At 45.1% G+C, this 24,782-nt stretch overlaps 1 protein-coding gene across 5 annotated transcripts; it reads right to left on the bottom strand.

Moving 5' to 3' along the window:
- Positions 1-2,099: 2,099 nt before the first annotated feature.
- LOC1272799 (Y+L amino acid transporter 2) lies at positions 2,100-24,734 on the bottom strand. Of its 5 annotated transcripts, XM_061646941.1 has the most exons (7): positions 23,763-24,734; positions 10,140-10,182; positions 5,496-6,012; positions 4,843-5,193; positions 4,544-4,712; positions 4,090-4,290; positions 2,100-3,924 (listed from the first exon to the last, which is right to left on the bottom strand). In XM_061646941.1, exons 3-7 carry the CDS (start codon positions 5,963-5,965, stop codon positions 3,529-3,531), a joined length of 1,587 nt encoding a protein of 528 aa, XP_061502925.1. In that variant the 5' UTR covers positions 5,966-6,012; positions 10,140-10,182; positions 23,763-24,734; the 3' UTR covers positions 2,100-3,528. The 5 variants fall into 5 exon arrangements, with proteins under 5 accessions (XP_061502925.1, XP_061502926.1, XP_061502930.1 ...); XM_061646942.1 differs by lacking the exon at positions 10,140-10,182; XM_061646946.1 differs by lacking the exons at positions 10,140-10,182; positions 23,763-24,734 and adding an exon at positions 7,739-7,837.
- Between the last annotated feature and the right edge of the window lie 48 nt (positions 24,735-24,782).

Here is a 24,782-nt window from a genome sequence, read left to right as displayed (position 1 = left end):
TTTCTGCTGGCTGGCTGGCTGCTGCTGCTGTCAAGTAGGCAACAATACCCTACATCTTCTGTGTATTTGTCAGTGTACATCGAAGGACAACATCGGCAGGCTCAAACTTTCATGCACCGGACAATAATTGACCTAGTTTTGAGTTCTCCTTTACATTTGGTCAGAACTGAAGCTTACGTAAAAACTACCAAACAGTAATAATAAAATAATTTGTCTTGTAATGATTCTACAGTCATTGTTCATTTTGGAAGGTACAATTTACGAATTCGCTTGTAATTTAAAACTTAATTGAAGCATCCGATCTTTCAAGGACTGCTAATTTGTACACCCACCGCCACTGAGAGGCTAATTGCTCCACCCTTGCAACGACCAACAATGCCACTAAAATGCCAACGATCACCAGAACCAGAACCACCGACGCCCCCGCCATACAGTTTACTTCTTTTGGTCGCATAAATCATCTCTGATTAACAAGATCGGTTTGTTTTTCTTTTCCGTGTCTTTGTTCCATTCTCACTCAACCCACACACGCTCAAGGATTGTTGCAGTTGCAGCGTTGACTTCTTCACGACAAATCAGATTGACGGTCGTTTGAGCATGTGCCCTTTTTAACGGTGAGACAGAACTCTTCAGGCTCACGTTTGCACGACGAAAGAAAAGAACAAATTATCACCCAAAGGTGCGGTGGAATTTTGCATTGTTTCTCCCATAAATTCCCAACTGACACTAATCATCGCATGTGCTAACGAAGGTAAAGAAGGAGATCATAAAAAAAACACTTTGATGTGCTATTTCTATACCAGTCTCAAAGTAAATCAGTCGGCAACATCATGGTGTTTTGAGTTTCAAGTTGTATAAAATCCAATTTTATGTTTAAACAGTAATGTTTGCAACCATAGATGACGAACATTAAACATTTGCTCACAAATGGAGTCGCCTGGTGTATTACTGCAACATGTGATGTAAAATGATACTGTTGTTACACAAGTGAAAATGTTGTTATCTGTGGCAATACTAATTCGTTATCTTGTAGTGGTACGAGTGATAGTAAAGATAACACTTGAGCTGTGACGTAAATAGCGATAAAATTCCTCTTTAAGATACTACAATGTGTAATGTATCAGTGAAAATTAATTTAAAGAAGTCACACGACTGCTTCAATCATTGTGTGATGATCTGCCAGAACCACTTCCTGACCGGTCACATTCCCTACCATACCGTAACACGGATTGTTAAATTCCCACATTCAGCATGTTCGTGCTCGAGGAGAAAGAACGCCTGTAGTACTGGCCCGAACAAACGAGAGAACAAATATTGCCATCCACACACGGAGATAGAGAGAGAGAGAGCACGGTCACCGTAAAGCACACAAACTGTAAATATTGTATTGTATTTTCAAAACCCCGCTCTGACCTACTGAGAGAACCGTCCACAATGTGGATCATGGCCGGATATGCAATACATAATGTTGCGTTCGCTTCATGGCGCAAGCGAGGAGGACAGAGAAAAGGCTAAGCTGAACAACATGAACCGCGGCGGCGTTCCACCGCACCGCACAAACCAGGCCGGGACAGGGGACGGGTGTGTTTACACCGCGTACGGATAGCCACCATCGCGCGATGGTGCCCTACCCTTGACGGAAGACGCTCTCTCTCGCCTATTTGCACGGTATTTCTGGGCCTTCCTTTTACACGCACGGTAAGCCGTCGTATCACATACATTTTTACACACCCGAACAGATATTTTCGCCGCTCGATAGTGGCAGCGCAACAGCGTAAAGGAAGAAGGACAGTACACGCCTCGGCGAGGTCAATGGGGTGGTGTTGTGCTGTAACTTTCGTAATCGATCGAAATTATCGCACACCGTATTGTATAGGAAAAGGAATAGACATGGCGACATGTCAATAATGAATTGATCGGAATCGGAACCTTCGTTTTACTTGCGTATGAATCGGGGAGCACTGTTTGGGGAGAAAACCTTTCGAACGTTAATAATTATTGCATGCATGATGTAAAAAAGCAAAGAAACGTTACAAAGAAACACGAGCGAGTACTACATTTAATTCATCAACATCAACACAAATTCAAAATCAGCACAATAACGTTCCTTAACAGTAATTTATTTCCTTTGCTCCATGTGCAGCATATCATTTGTTGACAAATACAGAGACATCTCCGCTGCGGAAGACAGATACAAGTGTGTGAGACGGCGAGAGAGGGTGTGTGATCGAAGGTTTAATCTCCTTTCCCGTTCCCCTACACGTGCTACGACGCGGTCAATCTTTTGGCGCTTATATTGAGTCTCAGTGGTTCCCTTCAAATGTCTTAGCGTTACTACCCAGATTCTGGGGGAAAAATTGCTCTTTTCTCGATTGCATTCACCTTAGCCATTAGTATTCCTACACATGAGCTGTTAACTTTTCTTTTCGGAACAAACGATTGAGTACACATGAGAGTCTTGGTATTGCGATATCTAGCAGAGTTTAAAAGCTTAAGTTAAACAGAAAACCTTCATACATTATTGCTGCCAATTATAATCTCTTAAGTATCTTTCACGTTACCAACAACTTCTCCAGTCAGTTGCGTTTCTGTGTACACGTATGGCCAAAAACACTCGTCAAAGAGTTGAGAATTATGTTTACCGCAATTTCATCAACACGTGAATGAATCTAATGAATATGATAATTTTACGTAGTAACACAATCAAGATATGAGCAAACTGCCGTTGAATAAAATATGCATCTGTTCCTGCTGATTCTGTCAATGCAATTCCCTTCCACGCATAGCCCTAGCAGCGCTCTCTATGAAAACCATTTTCAGATCTTAATTTTGAACATTTTGTGTTTTGATTTAAAATGATAGATGCTATAAGCGTTGTATAAAAGTTTGTACGAAATTGGTAAATTAAAATCGTGCAGATTAAGCGGATAAAAAGACGGACGTAAAGTAGCTATGTTCAATACTATGTGGTTGTACGGCAAGGGTTGATGGCTGGAAAACAGTTCAGATTAAAACAACGTAAAAGAGACACAGTTGCAAAACGGTCATGGATGAGATTCTAAGGCTCTATCTTTAAGCTGTAGTCACAGTTTTCTCCTCTGAGATGTAGCAAGATTCCTATTCTGAGATTAATGGATGATACATTCAATAATTGTCAAAAATGCTTGTAAATGCTATAGTGAGTGATTGTGTCTTGCTATTGAATTAAAAGTGGGTCTTTAAAATGTCGATAATAAATGCCAGTATGGTAAAATCTAAGTGTTAAACTATATTAAGCATACCGCCCGACTGCTGCTGCTGCTGCGATGTTGCCAATCCCTTACACGCTAAGAACACATTGTAATAGATGTCTTTTCTCTCACCATTACCACCCTCTGCTTCTACTATACAGTAACATATCCTATGTAAAACCCCAAACGTAGATAACACGATGCAAATCAAAAAGTGTCTGATTGCGCCTGATTGTAGTCGATGAACCGATATCTGGCCAGTAGTATTGTCAGCAGTAGCGGAATCTCCCGAATTAGCTCACTCGTCCGCATCGACCTCCTCCTTTGCCGTCATGAACATTTTCTGACAAAATTGCGTTACCCGTGCGAGCGCATCCGTGAACGCTTTCGGCTTATTCTTCCAAGCCACTCCGACGTAGTACACCGGAATGCCGGCCAGTGTTAACGCGACGCCCATGCCCACCTCGTACGGGGCCACATAGCAGGGTACGATCAGCAGAAACGCGCAGATGATGCAGAACACCGTCGGCACCCAGAGGGGCACCCGGATCGGACGATGGATGTCGGGCCGGGTGTAACGGAAGTACAGCACCGCACTGACCGACAGCATGATGAAGAACGACTCGACGATACTGCTGTAGGTGATAAGGACGTACACGTCGCTAATAAACAGATACAGCAGCGACAGTGCGCACTGTAATGACAGCGGGAGAAAGAAATCAGCAAACGAAGCTAGGAAAGGTACACCGCGCACGATGTGTGTCCAGAAGTGAAAGGGACCCTCCTTCTCCTCCACCCCAAAGGTATCCTCTCAAATCTTTTCCACCGTTTGCGCGGGCACGGCAATGTGTATGCTCACCAGAAACACGAGCGATGGCATTGGCGTGAAGCGGTTGACATTGATATGGGACAGAATTTCGGGCATGTGACCATTGCGCGCACCGACGAAGCACATGCGGGAAGATGTCATAATGTGCACGGAGAGCCCACCGAACGCGGCTATTGCCACCAGAATGGGCATCACAAACGCCCCATAGCTCATGGCTCGCTGGGCGAACGTCTACCGGAACAGAATCGCGCCGAGCGACGAGGATCGCCCCGTACATCAACAATCGAATCCAATCGAAAGGAGACAGCGAGAAAGAGAAGGAAAGAAAAATGATCAAAAACGGAAGACTCAGCAGCAGCAGCTACCCGCGCGGGGATGTCAGGTGGACCGGAACGGGCTACACATAACATCAACGGAGGCAGCACATACCGGGTGAGTCTCGGTACGATTGAAGGGTTGAACAAAACAAAAAGATCGCACTTACCACGGCAATGGCGTCGGAGGCCAAAATGGCTTGCGGTGTCAGGACGGCCACGTACGCCATGTTTGCCAGCACATAGATGGCCGTCACCAGAGGCAGGGAAATATAAATCGCCCGGGGCAGATTCTTGTAAGGGTCGCGCAACTCCTCGGTCATGAAGTTGAGATAGTTCCTACAGGTTGAAGGGGAGAGTTGGGTTGGGTCGATTAAAGTCAGCCAAAACGTTGAAGGATACCGCGGGACAACGCAGGCCCTACTTGGAACACACTTGGAGCCCGGACCTTCACACGCAGCACACTAACCAGCCAGCGTAGGAGAAGATGCCCGAATAGAAGGCGACCGAGATCTTGCCCGGGTCGGTTTCCGTGCCGTCGAACGCGTTCTCGAAATTGTCCATGCCACCTTCGGCCATCGCCATCCAGACGACGCCAACCACTATCACCAGCACCAGTGCACCGATCTTGGTGAACATGAACACGTTTTGCATCTTGGTCGTCACCCGCACGTCGTAGGCGTTGATGTAGGTGAGGGCGCAGATCGTCACGGCAGCGAACAACTGCAAACCTATCGTCGGGACGGAGCAACCAGCTGCGAACAGTGGCTGAAACACGTAGCTCGCAAACGTTAATCCCATGATCGCATTCGTGCTCGGACTGGAGAAGCACAGACGCGGTAAAGTGGCACGATCATTTGAGCAAGACGAAACAGATCAAAGACCCCCCCGCAAATCAAGGACAGCCAGGGGATGAAATATAAGAAGAAGAAATTCTAACATTAGAACCAACGCGCTCACTACGCCACACGTTCCACTTTAGAGTCGAGGATCAACGTTCAGAATCATAATATGATGCGGCTTGATCGCAAACTCACTCCAAAAGAATGGCACACACAATTCTTGTTCATGATCCTGGCTCTAAAACTCCACGCATGCACCTTTTCACTTTTGCACACTTACACAAATATCACAGTCGCATCCCAAAGGTAAAGAAAGGCTGGCAGCGGCCCGTAAGCTTCGTAGATGTACGCGTAATCACCGCCCGATTTGGGAATAGCCGTGCCCAGCTCGGCATAGCAGAGGGCGCCAATCATCGATAGCACGCCGCACAACACCCAGATCACGAGTGACGTACCGACCGAACCCACCTCCTGCAGGACACCCTTCGGCGAGATGAAGATACCCGAGCCAAGGATGATGCCTAAAATGATGGCAACACCCTCCAGCAGCCCAAGCGATTTCTTCATCTTCACCTTGTCCGGGTCCGCCGGGGCGGACGATTCTGCCTTCTCGGTCGACGCCATCGTGCTCTGACCATCGTCCGTGATGGAACCGAAATCTGTTGCGACCGAGCCAACGCTCGGTGACACTAGCTGGTCCTCGGTCGGAGAATGCAGCTCCAACACTGCGTTTCGTTGCTTCAGCGGCATTGTATGGCCAACGTGGCGGAAACTACTGTTTGTGGGCTCGGGATATACTTCAGAGTAAGGAGAAAAAAAATAATGAAAATAAATAAATTAACATAGAAAGCATAAACAAACACTGCACGGTAAAGTTATTTGTGGCTGCTACGCACAAGTTTGCTGTCACAGTGTGCATTGCGCACTAGAGAACAAGAATAGGTGCGATGAGCTTCTGCACAAAACACTTTCGGTTGCGAATCACTTGAACTTGAACAAATGCTGATCTAACCAAAAGCTCGCGCAAAATATACACCACAGCACTACCGCAATGTACACTACTCACGAACCTACCCGAAAACTGTTACCGTAAACCAAAACCATAAACTGTCGATTCACAAAAGTTTGCTCTTTAGAAGAAAGTGCTCATGCATTACTAAACCATTCAAGCAAGAGCTAACGAGACCAAGAACGTTTGCCATGAAAGACGCCGGTTTAACGCGTTGTTTCATCTTGCGTTCATGACTACGCACTGGTAGGCTTCTATCGCCGGACACTTAATTTGATAATTGCTTCCTAATCTTCTGTTCAGACCACATCATGCCAGATCGATGGCACGAGCGCGCGGCCAGAGAACACCGTAAAGCCAGACAGAATCTTACGTCCTCGACCTTCCGTTTGAACCGTTTACAACTCTTCTTGTGTTGTCACTAGCGGAAGGTACTGTCCTTGTACACTATTGCCTTATCTGCGCAACTCCGATTGTGGTCCGCACATCTTAACGTTAGACAGACAGATGCAGAAACCTACCAGACAGTAGAACGGAGAACAACCTGGGAATGTACGGTGATTGCTGGTTTCGATTGTAGAACGGCAATATTTTACGAATTCAAAGACCCAAATCCACCTTTACACGTGAGAAGTACAGCTCACACTGCTCAATGTGAGAGCAACGTGATGTACGTGATGTACAACGATAGCTGACAACACAGAATGTATGTACAGTGTTGAGCTTCGCCATTACGGGGTGCTAAACAGAAAGATGACAATGTTTGTTTCTACAACTGATTTCTATCTAATTGATATCACTTCACTGCTAGCGGACGTACGAACGTTCACAGTTGTGACAACGAGGTAAAGCAATACAAGATCGTTCAATGTCTTGAATTTCGGCAGCAGCAAAAAGCGTACGGTTGAACATTATCAGATGCTTTTTTTCATTTAGGTACATTCAACCCACAAGACAGTTCCTGCTTTACTTGCGGCTAGACACAGCATGTCTGTCTGCCGGCAGGAACAATCTTGGCAAGACTTCATGCGCAGTGAAGTGAAGTGAGTGAGAACTTCCAAGGTCTCGGTCCCCCCTAAGCCAGCCAGCAAGACAAACAGCACGGGAAAGGGTATGCTAATTGCATTTCTACTGAATTATACACAATTTCTATTTACCACATAATTTGGCGAGTCAACTGATAATTTGGTTATCGCTTGGAAGCTAACGACGCATTGCTGGCGGCTAACAGTGAACGTCCAGTGTGCCAAGATTAGGACATTGCATGACTCTTGATTGTTTATAGGTCAACCGGAACTTTTATTCTAACCAGAGAGAGGTTTTGAAAATTCAAAAAGAGAATATTTGATGATAACAGCGATTAAGCACATAAACGTGACACCGCGAAACTATGCTAACTTTGCTCACTTGACGCAACAACACCATAACCAAACATACACTCCAAAACTGAAACTTCCTGTTACAATGCACGTTTGGTAACGAAAAGAAACCTTCCAAACAAAATCACAACTTACAAAATAACCTAAATTCATTAAATAAACACACCACACTTTCCACTGACGGTCGATCACACACTGATCAAGGCATTTAATGAAGAAGCCTTCCCGCCCATCAGTTGGCAGCTAACAGTGGCACAGTGGTTGTTTGTTCAGTTTCAAATTCCATCGCAGAACCAAACGTTGTCACTAAACCACTGAGACCAATTAGGCAAACCAACAAATATCACAAAGTTAAATATCAATATAAGCTGTCAGCCGTTGGGAACACTGCTTCACTCTCACTGAAGAGAGTCAGGGCATGGTGCATCGTGTGAAGAATGGGATGGAATTCTGTATCAATTAAAAATTCCTTTCACGCCTCAAGTTCGTGGGCGTGTGATGATACCGTGTGGGCCGACTTCATGAGACCTTTCATTTAAACTCACCATTGATGCCCCTTGAAGGGAGAACATTTGAAGTTTTGTTCAACTATTTTGCTGGAAACCTCTCAATGAGAAGGCAAGGTCGATTATTTGGTCGTTTTGATTTGAACGTTAAATAGTAGATATCAGTAATAGGTATTAGGGCGAATAAAAAGGACGGAGGGAGTGAGACCATACGGAAAATAGGACAAGGCTTTCTCCCTGACCCGTTTTTTATTGCGCTGGTACGGTTTTCTTCTTTGACAAATGAACGCCAAAATGCTCCAAACCACCCCACCGACTGCGAAGTGTATACGGGAAAAAATACACTTTTCGTAGACCATTTCACTGTGTTTAGATTTATGCGCAACATTCAACAGTGACACGTTTGGCAGCATCCCTGCAGGCGTGATTATCCGTACACCAACCTCGCACCCCATTGCTCCTAACTGCACAATGTGTATGCGCTCTGCCGTAATTAATTGATTCATTCCCTGTCTAGGTGTGTGTGTGTGTGCGCGCAGGGAAGCGATGAACAGAGGCGATGAGATGGAACGAGCACTTCTCGCTCGCGCTCGAAGCACTATGATCGCCGGATGCAAACGTCCAATCGAATCGGTTCCGATCACCATCCGAAATGCATACATTTCATGCAACCGCCACCCATTCACCTCCCCCGTTCTCAAGTGGACGCCGGGCCCGATGAAAGTGCAAACGCGGGAGTGGGTGTTGTAGTGGTGATATGAATTGCAAATCTACCTTCTACTAAAACAAGCACAACCCTTGTCTTTGTACACCACCCTCTCTCTCTCTCTGTCTCTCTATCACACACATTCTCCCTCCTCCCCCGATGCCCATGCTTGGGCATCAATTATTCCGGAATGCACCAGCGAAACGGCAAACAAATGCATTTGTTGCAACAAGCTATCATCCACCCCCGACGGAATGACTAACCGAGGCTACCTCACCCATTGAACAAACCAATCGCTGCTCGCCATCGCTGAGTCCTTGTGTCCACAGCCACAGCATCCGTCCCGTGGTCGCCCTGCCATTGCCCTACAACCCAATAGCTATTGCAAACGGGCTCAACGATGCAGTTATTTATTGCCGACTTAATTGCTGAAGTCATTATCATTGATTTTATTTGCATGCATTTATAATGCGCCTCTGTGTGTAAGTGAGATTTATCGAAAGGCAAAGCGATGGTAGTATGATCGTGTCAACACAGCGGGCGGCCATCGCAGCATTGGCAGCGAATGTAGAGGCGTGCGCGCCCCGTGCGCCCAACACCATTGCTGCGGTGGCATTATTTATCCTTCGACGATGGAAAGGACCTACACCAAAAGGAAAGCAGCGAAATCAGCACCCTGACCTATACGGCTCTGTTGCTCCAACCTGCTGCAGTTTATCGTTTCCCGTTCCCGGTGCGATTTCCCCCGTGTTCCCGATAACGCATTTGGGGTAAAATTCGTTAATCATGGGTTGTCTTTAATTTGTGCTTTAGCTTTTGTTTCTCTCCGTGCCTTGCAGTCCCTGTCAGTGCAGAGTACTCAGTGCGCGCCGGAGAAAGCGAAGTGAATAAACATTGGTAAGGTATGAATAAATGACAGGCATTCCTCCCGGTGTGGATACAAATTGGCCTCATTTGTTGAAACACCCTGAAACACTGACGATTAAGTTACAATAACAGCAGGTATGGGGGAGATTGTCAGCAAGTGCGAGGATGGATGCTTTTTAATAAATTATTATGATGCTTATGCAATTCCTTCATTCTTTTCATTTTCTTTTTTATTTTATACGGCCCAGTGTAGTTAAGATCATTGAATTTAATGATTAAAATGTAGCTAGTCCCAGATTAAACGTCATTGGTAAAGTACTGACTAAAAAGTAATGCTTTGTCAAAAAGTAGCATAGAACATTATGATGTTAAATGTTCAAGACAAATAACACATTTTGTTTGCGTAGAACTCATAGACCATACTGAGTGTTATGTACAGTTTGTTTTATAATAATACCTGGATTCTTTCCTGGAGTTTCCAATGCCTGATGAAGGTGTAGCTGTAAATGAGAAAACAAAGATCAGTAGTGTTAGAAATCCTTGAAGTCCATAATTATATAGCAACATGTTACGCCACAAAACATGTTACGTACAATTATAAAGTAATTTAAATCATTACAATTAAGATCCCCTCCCTCTTATTTCTAATGCCACTACACTACAGAACCAAAAAAAAACGTGATTAGTTCTGTAGTTAGTCTATTTTTGCAATAGTATCCACCAGAATGTAAGCTATAAGCATTTTGGCGTTGGATTAATTTAATTATTTATAAACAAAACCTTTTGAATTAGGATGATTAAATTACCCACCAGCTCGATCCGCAGCATGTATGTAGCTCAATTACATGCTTCCATTGCGCTGTATCCTATTATCGCTCCGTTCTAAGTATTGGAAATTAGATCATACTTCCCTGAGCATTGAAAACATTAGCACGATAGAGGTACCTGTGCTCCCACACTCAGATTGTAATCTGCGAAACGGCAAAGATATACCATAATCATCTGCTTGGCTTACTACTACCCTCGCAATACGGCAGATACTCAACGTCGTCATCAGCATCATCGCCCCAGTGCGCCCAGTGATGGGTGTTTCGAAGGGATAATTAAAATGTAAAACAGCGGGGGTTCGTTTTGTACCTTTCGCTGCTCGTCTGTCGTCACAGGATATCGCTATATATGAAATGGGAGATGCCATCCAGCCCAACCCCCGACATGCCCAGCCGTGCAGAATGTTTGCGAGTAGGCAGCAAAACCTGTAGCGAACGCCTGTCAGCATAAAGCAACGGAACGGATTTACGTCAGACACGGACAACGTGAGTGACAAGCACTGGCGCTAGTGAGCGGCAGGACGACAGGGATAAGCGCGTTCCATTCCGAGAGCAGTTTGTCTCTCGGCCGAATTGGCATATGGTACCGTCGCGTGATGATGCTCCAAATCGACCCGTCAAACGCAGCCATATAATGGGACGTGTACATTCCAGCGTAGCAGGTGATTCCCTTCAAACGGAAGGTGAAGGGGACTCCTGCGTACTCTGGTAGCGGTCGACAGCCGTCGAGTGCAGCCATTGCATTGCAAACATCCTCAAACCACAAACAGTCCATTTCACTGGCCCCAAGCCGAACACTTTCGTGCGGTTGACACCACGGAGTAATGGTGCACCGACGGCTATGCTAGCGCCAGATAACTCGAACGCGGCAGCAACTCTGTTGTCGCTATGGTTCATATCTTTTGTCGGTTGAATGATGAGTTGGAAATATTCGTTGAACCTATTGCTACAGGGTACGGGACCGGACGCTTTTCGGCCAGTGGTGTGTCCTATCCGTGTGAACATGTACTGGCTCGATCGGTGAAGGCAATTTAATACAGGGTCATGTGAACTTTGGTGGATCCGTACAGCAAAGTAAAGATAGTAGCTTGCATTTGGAAATGGAAATTAATCACACGTCCGCCACATCGATTCATTCGTAGCGAAATGATGAACGCGTCGAATATGCATTTAAGCCATTCAGTAGCAGGAACCGCGCCGCAGGACCTAATAACATGTCCGTCATGTGTTCAAAACTTGAACGTGGCCAGGACGTACTGACTATGACTTTTATGCAATGAGCCTATTTTAATCAGCATTGTATAACTGACAGATAGATAGCTGCTAGCCAAGCCTCTCCACAAGAGGCATAGACTGGTCGCGATCTAAATCGACTACGTTTATGTCATGTGATCTCAATCAAGTTGCTTACATGATCATAATGATGGATGATGATGGGCCTACTCTGTCCTCATCATATATTAGTGTGGATGTACCAAAATTATAATTTATATAATAAAAATATAAACTAATGATTGCGGCATACGCCGTGACACCAACCACTTTTCATCTCAGAAATTAAAAAAAAGTATTAAACCAAATCGTATCCAAATTCTCAGAACCATCCAGTCAGCATGTTCCATCGTTTGGTATCGATATTTCTCAGAATTTCTAAAGATAGCCCTTTCAAGTGAGAAATAAAAAAGAAACATCCTTGGCAATCACCTTTTCCATGTAATCGGGGCGTTCTCTAGCACCCGGTTGTCTTTGCCATTTTCTACAAGAGCTTACTTAATTTTACGCAAAAATAAAAGAAAAACCTTCAACAGCAGAAAATCGACGGCTTGCGGTTCTCACAGCAACGTTCGCACACCATGCCCAACATCTCGGGCGTATACACGTGCCAGCTTCTACTGTCTGGCATTCCGGTAAACAGTTCCCGGAATATCGCGTCTTTTCGCGAGCAGTTACTCACAATGTTGTGTTTATATTTCAGCCTCACAGTAACAACCAACTGCTGGTGCCAACGGCAGCCGATGAAATGAAATTGGATTTATAGAACGCGTTATGTCAGGGAATGATGGCATCTGGCAGGCGGCGGCAACACACCGCGCCTAAATGTTTGTAAATTCAAGGCCAGGCAAAGGTCACAGCAACTAAAAAAAAGGATCACAGAAAGACGCTGATGTACTGGTACGACGGCACGTGTCGTGGAAAGCATTCCGTGCTCCAAGGAAAAATAACAAATTGGTGTACTCTCTGCCTAAACATACGTTTTCACCTTTCCCTTTCTTACTGGGTTTTGTAACCTTTGCACGGTGTCAGCACGTGTCGGCCATAGCAGATACGCTAGATTTACTAGAATTATTTTATCACGTAACCGGAAATTTGTTATTTCCCTTTTACAGAGAGTCCAATCTAAAATGGAAAATTGAAGCTCATTCTACCGTCTAGAAATGGGCTGAAGTATGTTGCAATGGTTACAAAATTGTACCAATATGTTTTCATCTAACGACAAACGTTTGTGTTAAACAAACATGCTGCCACCATTTTCCTTGACTTTGTGGAGTTCGTTATTTGGACAATAGAATACACTAATGGTGTTGGATCTCTAATTCCAAATGGGTGGTGGTCACAGTAAACATAGTCCGATACCCCAAAGGCACCATATAGCCTGCACAGTTCACCTTAACCTCACTAGGAAGGTAAACTGTTGTGTACACCACTTTGTACACACCGCTTCACTGAAGGGCACAAGGGCGGACATACCGTCGATAGACCACTCCACCGATACCTTTGGCGGCCTCCACCGACTCCACCAAACTCCAACGAACTCCTCCTCTTTCTCCACCCTTCAGTTACTACTCCGAGTGCGAGGGCATTCAATTCTCGATCGTCATAGAAGCGCCAAACGAGGAGAGGAGGAGGGCCGTGCCTGCTCGGTCCGGTGTGTATGAAGCGCGGGTTAACGCGCGTTTGCATACCCAAGCGCGAAGCACTAGCAGCGGAGGAGAGATGACCTCGACCTGGTGGTCTTTTTTTCCTCCCTCTTTTCCCTACCACTGCCCCAGCGGGTTTGGTGCCCACCAGAAGGTGTATTACTGTTGCTCTGTCACACTCCCTCTGTCGTACGAAGTTGGAAACCTTAGCAGTGCGCAACCCTGAACTATATAGTCGGTGGAAATGCCATCAGCGACGTTTAGAGTTCGTCAAACGTGCGTTCATTTGCACTGCGGCGTTAGTAACCTCCCTCCATCCTGCACGCTGGGAACAATCAATGATGATGGCGAGTTAGAGCGAAAGGCATCATCTCTAGCTACACATTTAGAATCGTAGGGCAAGTTTCATCAACCTCGCCCACCGTTTGGAGTATTGATTCACATCACAAAGGACGAGAAAGAGATCCATGCGAGAGAGGTTTCGGAAAAATGCGGTACCCGAGAGCCGTGAGTGACTGCAGTCGCTCAACTCATCTCGGCCATGTGGTGAAGCGGTTTTCGCTACAAATCTTCTCGAATGCTGTACTTTCTCCAGCATATGTAACCTAGGTAAACAGTGTAAGCTGCAAACATGCTTTGCGCCTTGAAGTAAACCTTATGCTATTGGACTTTATTATTCAATATAATCTGATTCTATCGTTAGAATCGCTTTGAAATGTTAACAGCACACGAAGTTATTATTCATCCGCAATGACTCAGCGCAAAACACCACTCGACTATCTAAGGTAGCCATCAAACCATCGAGATTGTACCGATGTGTAAGCCCACACCGCGCGAGTATGCAACGAGTGCAACGGAATGCTCGCACCCACACAGATGGGGCGATAGGAAATATGTTTGATTGTTTGCATATGTACGACCCCCTTCCCCCGGAGCAGTGAAGCATGCTCCACTTTGTTTGATGTAGGTTTTCCGGATCAAGGATTTAGGCCTTACACTGTGCGGTGGAAGGCGAGCAGCAGAGAGCCGGCAGGCAGGAATGGAACCAATGTCACACACCCTAACGAGTTGCGATGGGGGGGGAAATTTATAATTCATGCCTTTGTTAATTGTGCTTCATTGCATCCGACGACGAGAGCCGAGACAAACGAGAGACGAGCCGGTCGCCATTTCCTTGCTGCGAAATGCGACACATACGAAAGCTGTCAGAAAGGCAAAGGAATTTAAATTGATGGGTTATGTAATGTATGCCGTTTTAACGGTGGGTGAGCTATGAGATTTGCTCTGCGTTCATAGAGTCTTATTGGCGTGTAGTAGACGCACTAAAACATGTGTTAACCGTTGCCGGTGTAGACAGTTTTGATTGGTTTAAATATACAAAAAATCGAAACTATATTTGATTGATTTCATTCCCAATCAATTAATCTCAATGCTATTTTGTTATTGTACTAAAAAACAACAAAAAGTTATACCATTTTTGTCTAGCGCCATGCGTTGGAGTGTCTAGCGTCACCAAACTAAGACAAAACACCGGAAATGAACGTTTAACCAGCAGACCTTACACACAAACCGGCTGCACACAAATTAGGCACCATACGTTCGGTTGCGCTCGGTAGCATCAGCACGTCATGTTTGCTGCCGCCGCCACCGCCGCCTGTCAACGGAATTATGGTCCATTCAGATAAACCTTGACCCGTATCTGGACAGCGGGGAACAGCCACGGTGGAATGTCATCCCCTAGGCAAGGCGCACGGCAGCGGGTAGCGTGCAAGGACAAATTTACCATAAACGATACGATTACATCGCACGCAACCGTCACCGTCAGAGGTGGCAGCGTTAGTAACAGTCGCTTCAAGTTCCGTTGAACTTTTCCACCGAAAATGTGTACTCAACTGCAAGTGAAAGCTTAATGAGAACGAACATTTGCCATAGAACAGGAAAAAGAATGACTAACCAAGGGAAATGTACACGAATGTTACATGATACGTAGGGAGGAAGCAAAAAACTGATCGATTAAACATGCGCCCGACGACGGAATGGAAGCATGTAAAATGTAAAAAATGAGTCATGCATCGGAAATAAAAGCATGACCTTTTACACATAAGTCTCGATTCTCAGTGTATAAAAGAAGAACTGCCATTGTGAACGTAGGATATAAATCAAACCAAAAGCGTTTAGGTAAAGGACCCCGAGTGCTTAAGTAAGCAACTGCTTTTCGAACAAAAACTGTAACATCCGTTGATCGGGAAGCGCGATTGACGTATCTAGCGATCTAGCCACAATCGTAAATCGTAGCCCACCCACAGAAGCGTGCCGATCATTAAGGTGACCATCATCAACGACACTAATTAACATGAATGGGCAACATTCACGCCGTTACGGCTGTTCGCTGGCTCACGTTCGGAACGAGTTGAGCGACAAAATCACTGACCCAATGACCAAAATTGGAAGTGCCATTCAGGACGTCCGTTGCATGTTTATTTTTTATTTTTTTGCACACAAATGTCACACCATTTTGGTGATTCACATCGATTTCCTTCACGATTTGTAGCTGAGCCGTAAATTAATAAAGGCTTTGCTGCTCTCCGACAGGACAAGATGTAAAATTAAAGTGACAAATGGTGCACAACCGCGGATTCCCCCTCATTGATGAGTCAATGTAAGTGTGTTGAAAGGGGATTGAAGTCTACAATCGATACAGGTGATGAAGCTCATTTCTTATTACTGTCCATTGATTGTTATGATTACAAAAACATTCATAAAATTAATAAAATATCATATAAAATATAATAATAACACCATCTACACAACACCTTTAAACAAGTCACCTCTTTATCTGACCGATAAACATTAATTCACCGAAATGAGCTATTATTTTTTAGTCCTATATTTATCACCCGTCTGACACGTGGCGAAACGATATGTCACTCGAGCTCAAATATTCCCCAGTAAGTTATTTCACATGCCAACTTCTTCTTCTTCTGTACATATTGGGAGCATCTGTGACAACAATGACGGAGCGTCGCGAAAGCCGTTCAGGGGCGGCATAGCAAGTAGCATAAGCATCCAATTTAGACAGTCACCAAAAAAAAACCTGCACACACCGTGCCACCGGCAACGAGGAGCGGTTGAATTAAAAAATCATTGACCTAGTCTCAGCCTCAATGGCAACAACAGCAGCGGCAGCAGCAGCAGCAGCAGGCCCCCTCCTGACATTTTTCGTCGCGATCGTCGGGGCCCGATCTCCTCGGTCGTCGCTTTTTCGACAGGTTGCTGGCTGCTCGCTGCTGCGGACACCGTAGCGAACCGGTGCCGGCCTGAGGCCACGGCACGAGTCCAAGGCGCCGCCGTTTCATGCTGCCTTTCGCACGCGAGCTCCATTTCACGAACGTGGACATGCTGCAGCCATGTCGTGTACGGTGGTGTCGGTGGCGGTGGCAGCGGCGGCAGGTCATTGCTAAATTATGTCGCCTCTTAAGTGAGTGTCCAAAATATTCAGCTGTTTGTTGTTGCTGCTGCTGCTGAATAGAGTCCACAAGAAAAGGGAGACAACATCAAAATGCAACGTACGTACCGGCGAGAATGGGCAAGAAAAAGACAAAGAACCAGATGCGCGAATCGAGCCGTGAGAGAAGTGAATGTTTTGTCCGAAAATGTCCTTAAAATCAAACGTACATATGAGAACCGAAGAACAGGGGATGGAGGTAAGAGAGAAACCACATGAGATAGTAGCGCTGGCCTTAGGATCGCCACGAGGCCGTAACAAAATACACAGATTCACACTATCAAAAAGATGAATGACGTCAGTCACCGTCTGATGATTAATATTAATTAAGTGATTTAAGATGATTGCGTTTCTGTGCAAATTAGGCGCATTGCTTTGCATCATTATGCATGTCATCTATCATGAAGCGCTTATCAAAATCGGTGATTTTATTTATGTGCATGAAGCAATGATTTTGTGAGGCATCAATAACTCATAATTCTATTTTTGTGTCTTTCTAATGCATAGAAGTTTATATTCTTCTACCGAATTGGCACATCACACAGTTTAGTCTCTTGTCGTACACTATCAGGCAGAAAAATTAATGAACACTGTTCGCAGTGGATCAGAATGCACTTTCACCAAGCTATCCATCGTAAAAAGATCACTCAGAAAACGTAGCGAATGTGCAGCTGCAAGATCTTTTGCTACACCATCACCGCCAATCCAATCGTATGCCGGAAGCATTCCATCCGAAAAACGGGGGCAATGCAAATATAGAGCAGCCGACCGCCCACCAAACTGCAATTGCAATCGTTAAGCAACGCACCGGGCGATGGAAAGAACAATGTTGAGAAAGGGAACAACAATCCAACGCAAACGAATGGCGGCGGTGTGGTCGGCCGTATAACGCGGTTTAAAATGGAAACCAATAATAACCACTTTGGGACAGAATAATTCGATCTCTGCATTTTCTCCCGCCGATTGGCCAGTGTAGTACAACGATTGGCTACTGTTTGGGTCAGTCCTACTTGTTTCGCTGACTTTTACGGTTCGTGTGTTATTACAGGGGTTCCTACACGATCGAGAAACACGTTGCAAAGTAAAATTGTATTCAAAATACTTGTTTCTAACCTATGATGGTTTCGATTATCAAATATGCCAGCAAAACAGTGTTATTTTAGTGTTTTAAAGCAATTTGGAAATGTAAACACATGCTAAATAAAGGGCAAAAAATTAACCAAACATGTTTGGCATAAAATATTTTTGTCAATTGACAACCGCTGTCGGTCAATGCCTGCCTGTACCACTAGTGAGAGCTTGGCTTTCAGTGACTTATTGATTACCCATTATTGATATTGAATCCTACGTAAGGAGGCACGGTCCATTCGGAGCTTGAACCCATGACGGGCATGTTGTTAGCATCGCAACACCGCACTATTACAATGCTGAATACATGGATTGTTTACTCGAAATGTTTACCAACAGTAAATCCAATCCCAACAACCCCTGCAACCGTATCTTGGCACGCGTATTCGCAGGAGCGCGCTTTTCGCGTGGGTGGCGCGTGCCAAGGCGCTGCAATGCAAGCAACGCCACAGATGCATGTTGTGTTATTGCCCTCACCCATCCTTTTGCCGCACCTCTTTCCTTTGTGCGCTCGTAAGAAACTCCCCGTGCGCAGCGCAGCATTTTCGTTGTTTGATCTCGTATTTTAGGTCGATTTCGAAAGAACTGATCTACGAAAGAGGCAGCGTACGAGAAACAGGCACACATAGAGCGGTGTGGCGCAATAATCTTGGTGGCTTGCCTAGTCCTATCGCAACTTGTCCCGCAACGCTGGAAACAGTACACCAAGCGGGGGGGCTAGTAGTGTAAGTCTTTCCAACAAAAGACCAAACCCATTCCCGAGTACGGGGCAGCAGGCGAGTGCAGCGAAAAGATTAAAGTACCCACCACCGCCAGCAGCAGCATTTGCTTCGGCTTGCGACCCAAAATACACGGCTTCGCGTTCGGCTCGAGACCCGTTCCGCGCGGACCTCATCGCGAGCTATGCGCGCTACCGTATTTGAGTTGGCCAATGTTGCAACGTTGATTGATTGAAATGCACATGCAGTTGGAAGCGGTTTGCGGTCGATTTGCTACGATAGTGCTGACCCGACCGGGGTGGTAGCGCAGAAAGCAAAACGGTGCAGCGAAACTGTGCACTGTTTCCTGCTCGCTGCATAATTTATCACACAACGACACACACACACACACAGGGGCAGGGACGCATGGGTAGGGTGGTTGGAGATTTTGGATCATTGTTCGCGCGCGCACCAGACCCCGCCGTGTCGTGTGGGTCATTGGAGCAATTTATACGTCTAACGTTAATGGTTAATAGCTAATCTGGGTCAAACTGGCGCTTTCCAGCAAACATATAAAAAAGAAACATCGAGATGAAAAAAACGAATGCATGACACATTACATAAGTGTAATTGAAGCCCCCACGATAATTTTCTGTAATCCGTTCTCAGCATAGGCTGTCCTGGAAAGCACATTAAGCACACAAAGCGTGTCGCATGATTGGCAAAGTATGGCAATCATTACGCGGAAATCAAGCGAAATACATTCCAGCATGTTCATAATATGCGTGACCGAAGTGGGGAACGTATGACGACAATACGATTGCTGATTGAGTAGTTAATCGTCTATCCATCTGTCTGACAAGGGACAATTTCCTCACCGCATGGCTTAGAGATACTACTAATTTTGTGTCAACAAACAACTAAACCATCCGTTTTCAAGAGCCTCATCGTTGATGGCACTTTCATCACGACACGGGTGACCTCAATTCGTGAAATGACACTCGAGCTAACTTTACTAATAATAAGATCCGTGTTTCGGACTGACTGACTGATGCTGCCGTCACTGATGCCAAACAGTCCGTCAGATTTCTTCATCGGCAGATGAAACCAATAAGTATCCGCTTATTGGTTTATGTTTCGCGGCTCGGCGTTTGGTTTCAAGATACACACAGGATAAGTCCGCGCATCGGTCATTCTGATGGTATGGCACATGTAGATTGCAGGGAGCAATAAAAACATACACACATAGACCGGTCCTTTTCCTGGGCACAGATTTGTTCCTGCCCCGCAGGTTGTTTCGCCCTCTGGAGGGATGCTCTTGTGGCGCTCGTTAGTGGTTGTTGAGTGTACGTAACTTGTGACCTACATTTTCCCAGCTGTTCATTCTAGTGCGGAAAATGTGGTGCTATGATATGCAGCATACAGATTTCCACGTACACTATTTATTCGTACAGTCTGCTCCCGAGATACGCAGTTTATGGCATCTGCGTAGGTCAAATATTACGATGTTCGGCAAAATACATATGACTTTGCACACTTAACCATTTAAATTCTTGTTATACGCGATTTCGTTATACGAGATATTCTGAATTTGACAGTTCTTTGAGCTAATTTTACTGATTTGACACATCAGTTGTCAAATGCAAAATAAATTTCCTTTTGGTTGAATTTCATAAACCCTATTGAATGATACAAATTTGTAATGTACGGTTGAAATTAGGTCCAATAACAAAGTTTTAGTGGTTAAAACTTACAACTTCAAGCAAAATTACACGAAAGATCGCTACAATTTTAATTCGAGACACGCAATTACCTCCAGTCCGCATTAATAGTGTATATCGGGGAATACCTGTATTTAATACGATTCACGCAGAAGATGAAGATATTTCAGGCTTTAAGGAGGTTCAAAATTTCTGTCAAAAAAGCAGTTTATTTTGCTCCTTTTCTCTTCCTTCAGAATAGCGAATTCTAATATGGAGTAAAATATGGTTATTAAAACACAATTGTTGTGGAACAGAAAGCGATGGTAGGAAACCAAATAAGAATTTTTGATCTGATATTTATCTTTCTCCGTCTATCTTTTTGTGGAATCCAACTGTTCGGTTAAACAGAGCCACCTGCCCTGCTCTGCCTTGAAGTTGGACAGCGATACACAGCATCAACATAAGCAGTGTGTGTGTATTATAAAATTCTAAAATTAAAAAAAAAACCGCGTGCGCCCTCGTTTACATTCTTTTCAAAACTCTCCACGCGCAACTTTACTGCGCCCCGCCGCAAATCGGAAACCCTCCACCACCAACCCCGGGGCATGTCAATCGCCCATTGATAGCGCCCAAAGTGCCAAAGTGGCAAAAACAAAAACCTTCGATTGGAACGCTGCGCGAAGGATGACAAACGATCCTGTGACCTGTTTTTGCGTTGAACCCGTGGGCCGTGGCGGATTAGAGCTCCGCCCCGCCACACACTGACGGGGCGCGTTTGGATCCGTTTGACCTAATTTGAACAGCGACGTAATAGCCAAACCGGGAGCGACGTCCTCGAGAAAACATCGCCCCGCCGACAAAGTGTGTCAACTGGCATGGCAATGAGAAATCATGATTATTCTATGCGACCGTACAGCACCACTGTTGTGATGGGCTGGGCGGTATCTATCGTTCTCGGATGTCGCTATCGATCCACAGTGCACGGTGGAGATTACAAATGCATGAGCAAAGTGTTCGAAAAGGGAATCAAATTTACTTTCCTATCGCCGATACTGCGATATAGGAGCCGGGATGCTAGAGGCTTTCAACACTTGGCTGTGATCAGCGGTGATACTTGTGTTGTGCCGATTTTGAGCTGATTTCTTAAACATTTTAATATATTCTGCCATAACAACTGTAGTCTGCAGGCTGCAAAACACCACCGGAGCTATTTTTACATCCATATGTATAAGATTGTATTAACCTAATCACAATCGTTGAGCGGTCCTCCTTGACAGAAAAGTTGTGTATGTTGATATGTTTGCCTGCTTACCTGCTGGATTTTTACGATTCAGTGAAGTAATGAGGCTATAACAAAAAGAACATTTATTATGTTTCTTGCTCGCAGTGTTGTATCTGAGAGCAGATATGCAAGAGCAGATATTAAAAGTATGTCTGGATGGCTGGATGTAATGTCTTTTTGCACAAAACATCTCATTACCAGAAATATAATAATCTTAAAACAGTAAGAAAAAAAATAAAAATATCAGCCGCACAAAAATATATGCCTGCACCAACACAACAGACAAAAAATTGCAATCCAACCGTAGGCTGCATTTAACTACAGGTTAGTTTATATGGCACATGTGTATGTGTCAATGCCCTTTTATGATACATCATTTGCCGTGTCTGTGCTTCCTTCTCGTGAAGCAAAACAAGCAGGAGGAGGTACATGCCAAAATCTTCTGCAAAACCGGTCTGAAAACGCTACATCTCCTGCAGGGTTTATGCATTCCTGCGCACTGTAATGGGAAGGGAATGGCAGTTCAACATCTGCCTGCAGGACTTTATACCTGGCAAACGCTTCGTTTAAAGCAATAAAATAACAAACAAGTAAACGGCGAACAAAATACTCCTTATTTTCCCTTGCCTGAATGAGACGCTCTAAAGGGAAGACAAAAATCATATACAATAACTCTTGTGGCATTTTGGGATTGCATTGGATGCAACTGCTGCGTGGGAATAACGCATTATCCATACATAGGTTGCATGTGCATTCGGTGTGTACATCATTCGCATGAAAATCGCAATACGATGTAGACGATACGAAATAGGGTGGAATGAAACTATTGTTTTAAAAATAAGCTTGTTTTTAATATTTTTTCGCCATATGACAAGCGCTAGGTGATTCATACACTAGCGAAGTAATATCTAGTTCATCGGTTCGTTTAACCTTCTTGGTCAAATATAGAAACAGATGGATTTGTTTGTTTCTTTTTAGTACTCCTACGGGTTTTTGTAGCGTGGAAGAAGACAACAGCTGAACATATGTGGAGTTTTTGGAATTGTTTCATTCACATTCTGCTACAAAATAGACAGAAGCAGATTTCAATGTTGATCATCAGCAGTTTTGTCCTCAGTTTAAATATCAGTTTGCAAGTATTACTACCACATTTTGCATAAAAACAAATGCAGACATACAAGATTGTTTCCCCGTGCGTATTAGCGTATTAATCCCAATCTCGATTACATTGCCAACCTTGATAAAATAACACCCAGCGAGACCGTACTACATGCGTCAGAAATAATATTCCCAGCGGTTCGATACGTAAAACGTGTCAAACCGGTACCGCGCCGGGGAATCATCTCAATGTCTGCCGTGACAGTTGGCGCATGACCAGTAGGGACCAGGAAATAAAAACGTTGGCCGCACCAGCCGTGTAATGACACCAACAAGAAGCATGCGGCAACCGCGCCATCTTCGCCAGCGAACCGCGAATAGCGAGGTTGTGGGGGAAGTTTTAGCGATAGCTAACTTGCGGCCGCCAGCACGTTCGTCTGCTTCCGTCTCGCGAGTATCACTTGCTAGAGTCAAAGATCAATTGCTTCTGCTTTCGATGCATTCGGACGTATGTATTTTCTTTGCCACTTCCTTTAACGGGACAAGATAACGCCCTGATATAGTTGCCGTGGGACCTGTGCATTGCCTTGGTACAGCAGTACCGGTTTGTTTACGGTGAGACACATTTGCCCTCGACCGGGTTCCAGGTGACCTTCCTGCTAGTATTCCTGCTTCTTCCTGGTTATTGTTTCCGTACTACTACCGTAGGTCCTTTATGTGTATATCTGGCTCTTTCACACGCTCTTTGCATTTTGCGCACCGGCCAACCTTTTCCCCAGGACACACATCATCGGCATGACGTCGTAATCCATGACCGACAGACCGTTTTCTGCCCCAGCACCATGTGCTCTCGAATATCCTTAAAACACAATTACGACTTAAGCACAGATCACGATGCTAACCTTCTACACCAGCACTTACCTTATTATTTTCCCTGGTCTAGTGGGCTTTGCTCGTTCGGTTCGTTGAGTCGAGTTCTCACATGCACAACACTTTTACCCTTGCTAATGTGTGGCAGCAGTTCCTTTCGCAACTAGTATCAACTATTTGCGTGAGATGTGTTTCTTTTTCGCTGCTTCTTTTTTCCTTCTGCAAATTATACCTTTCGGCGCCGTAGACACGCAATGTTGCAAACTCACGGGCAATGAATTAAAATAAACCTTCCCGGTGTCTGGGAAGGGGAAAAAACTACTGAACCGCGTGATGCACCAGACGGACGATGGTTTTTGTGCTACGCGGGCCAAATGAATGAACAATCATCAGCGCGCACACACACACACACACAACTTTTCTACGCTGCAGCAGGTTCGCCGGCCGGGCAACTGTCCGTGCGCATCTGTCCGAGAAGAACGGAACGTCGGGTCGATTTTCTCACCTCGTCGCACACGGGTACGCACCTACGCAACCAGACTTCCCGGCCGTTCCTGGCGGGGGGTCCGAGACAGTGGATGTGGCTCTCTTCTCTTTGTCGCCGTCCTGGATGATATGTGCACCTTAATATCACGGACCCAACGCGATCGATTACGACGAGCGAGCGCGAAACCAGTCCAGACGCCACCCAAATCGAATGGGGTTCCTTTGATCCTTTATATGGGAGCGTTTTTCCTTTTCTTATGCACCGTTGTCGCAGAGCAGAATTTTCCTCGTGCGTTTCCACGCTTATTGGAAAGAGGGAAAAGTGGTGCGGATTGTCCCACGCGGTACTTTTTCCGAAAAGGAAACACTTTCTACCACATTACTCAACTTCACGCCCCACACTCACATACAAACACACACGCACAGTTTCCGGAAAGGATGACGATAGAATTTTTAACGTAAAGACTCCTTTTTCCGACTTTTCCGATTCTTTTTTCTGAAACACGGCGCTTGACAGACGGTTGCATTTGACAGCGGTGTGTTGTGAAAAAAGGGGAAACGTCAAACGAGAGTTTTGACCAGCAC

This window comes from Anopheles gambiae, chromosome 2, assembly GCF_943734735.2.
Source record: "Anopheles gambiae chromosome 2, idAnoGambNW_F1_1, whole genome shotgun sequence".
Classification (NCBI taxonomy): domain Eukaryota; kingdom Metazoa; phylum Arthropoda; class Insecta; order Diptera; family Culicidae; genus Anopheles; species Anopheles gambiae.
The sequence above is the reverse complement of the archived record's forward strand: the minus strand, read 5'-3'. Positions and strand labels throughout refer to the sequence as shown.

Coding starts and splice junctions, on each gene's coding strand:
- LOC1272799 (XM_061646941.1), bottom strand. CDS start 5,965: ATGCCGCTGAAGCAACGAAACGCAGTGTTGGAGCTGCATTCTCCGACC. Junction 4,713..4,842: donor ATCTTCTCCTACGCTGGCTG/GTTAGTGTGCTG, acceptor TTCAACCTGTAG/GAACTATCTCAACTTCATGA. Junction 3,925..4,089: donor TGCCATCGCTCGTGTTTCTG/GTGAGCATACAC, acceptor CTGTCATTACAG/TGCGCACTGTCGCTGCTGTA.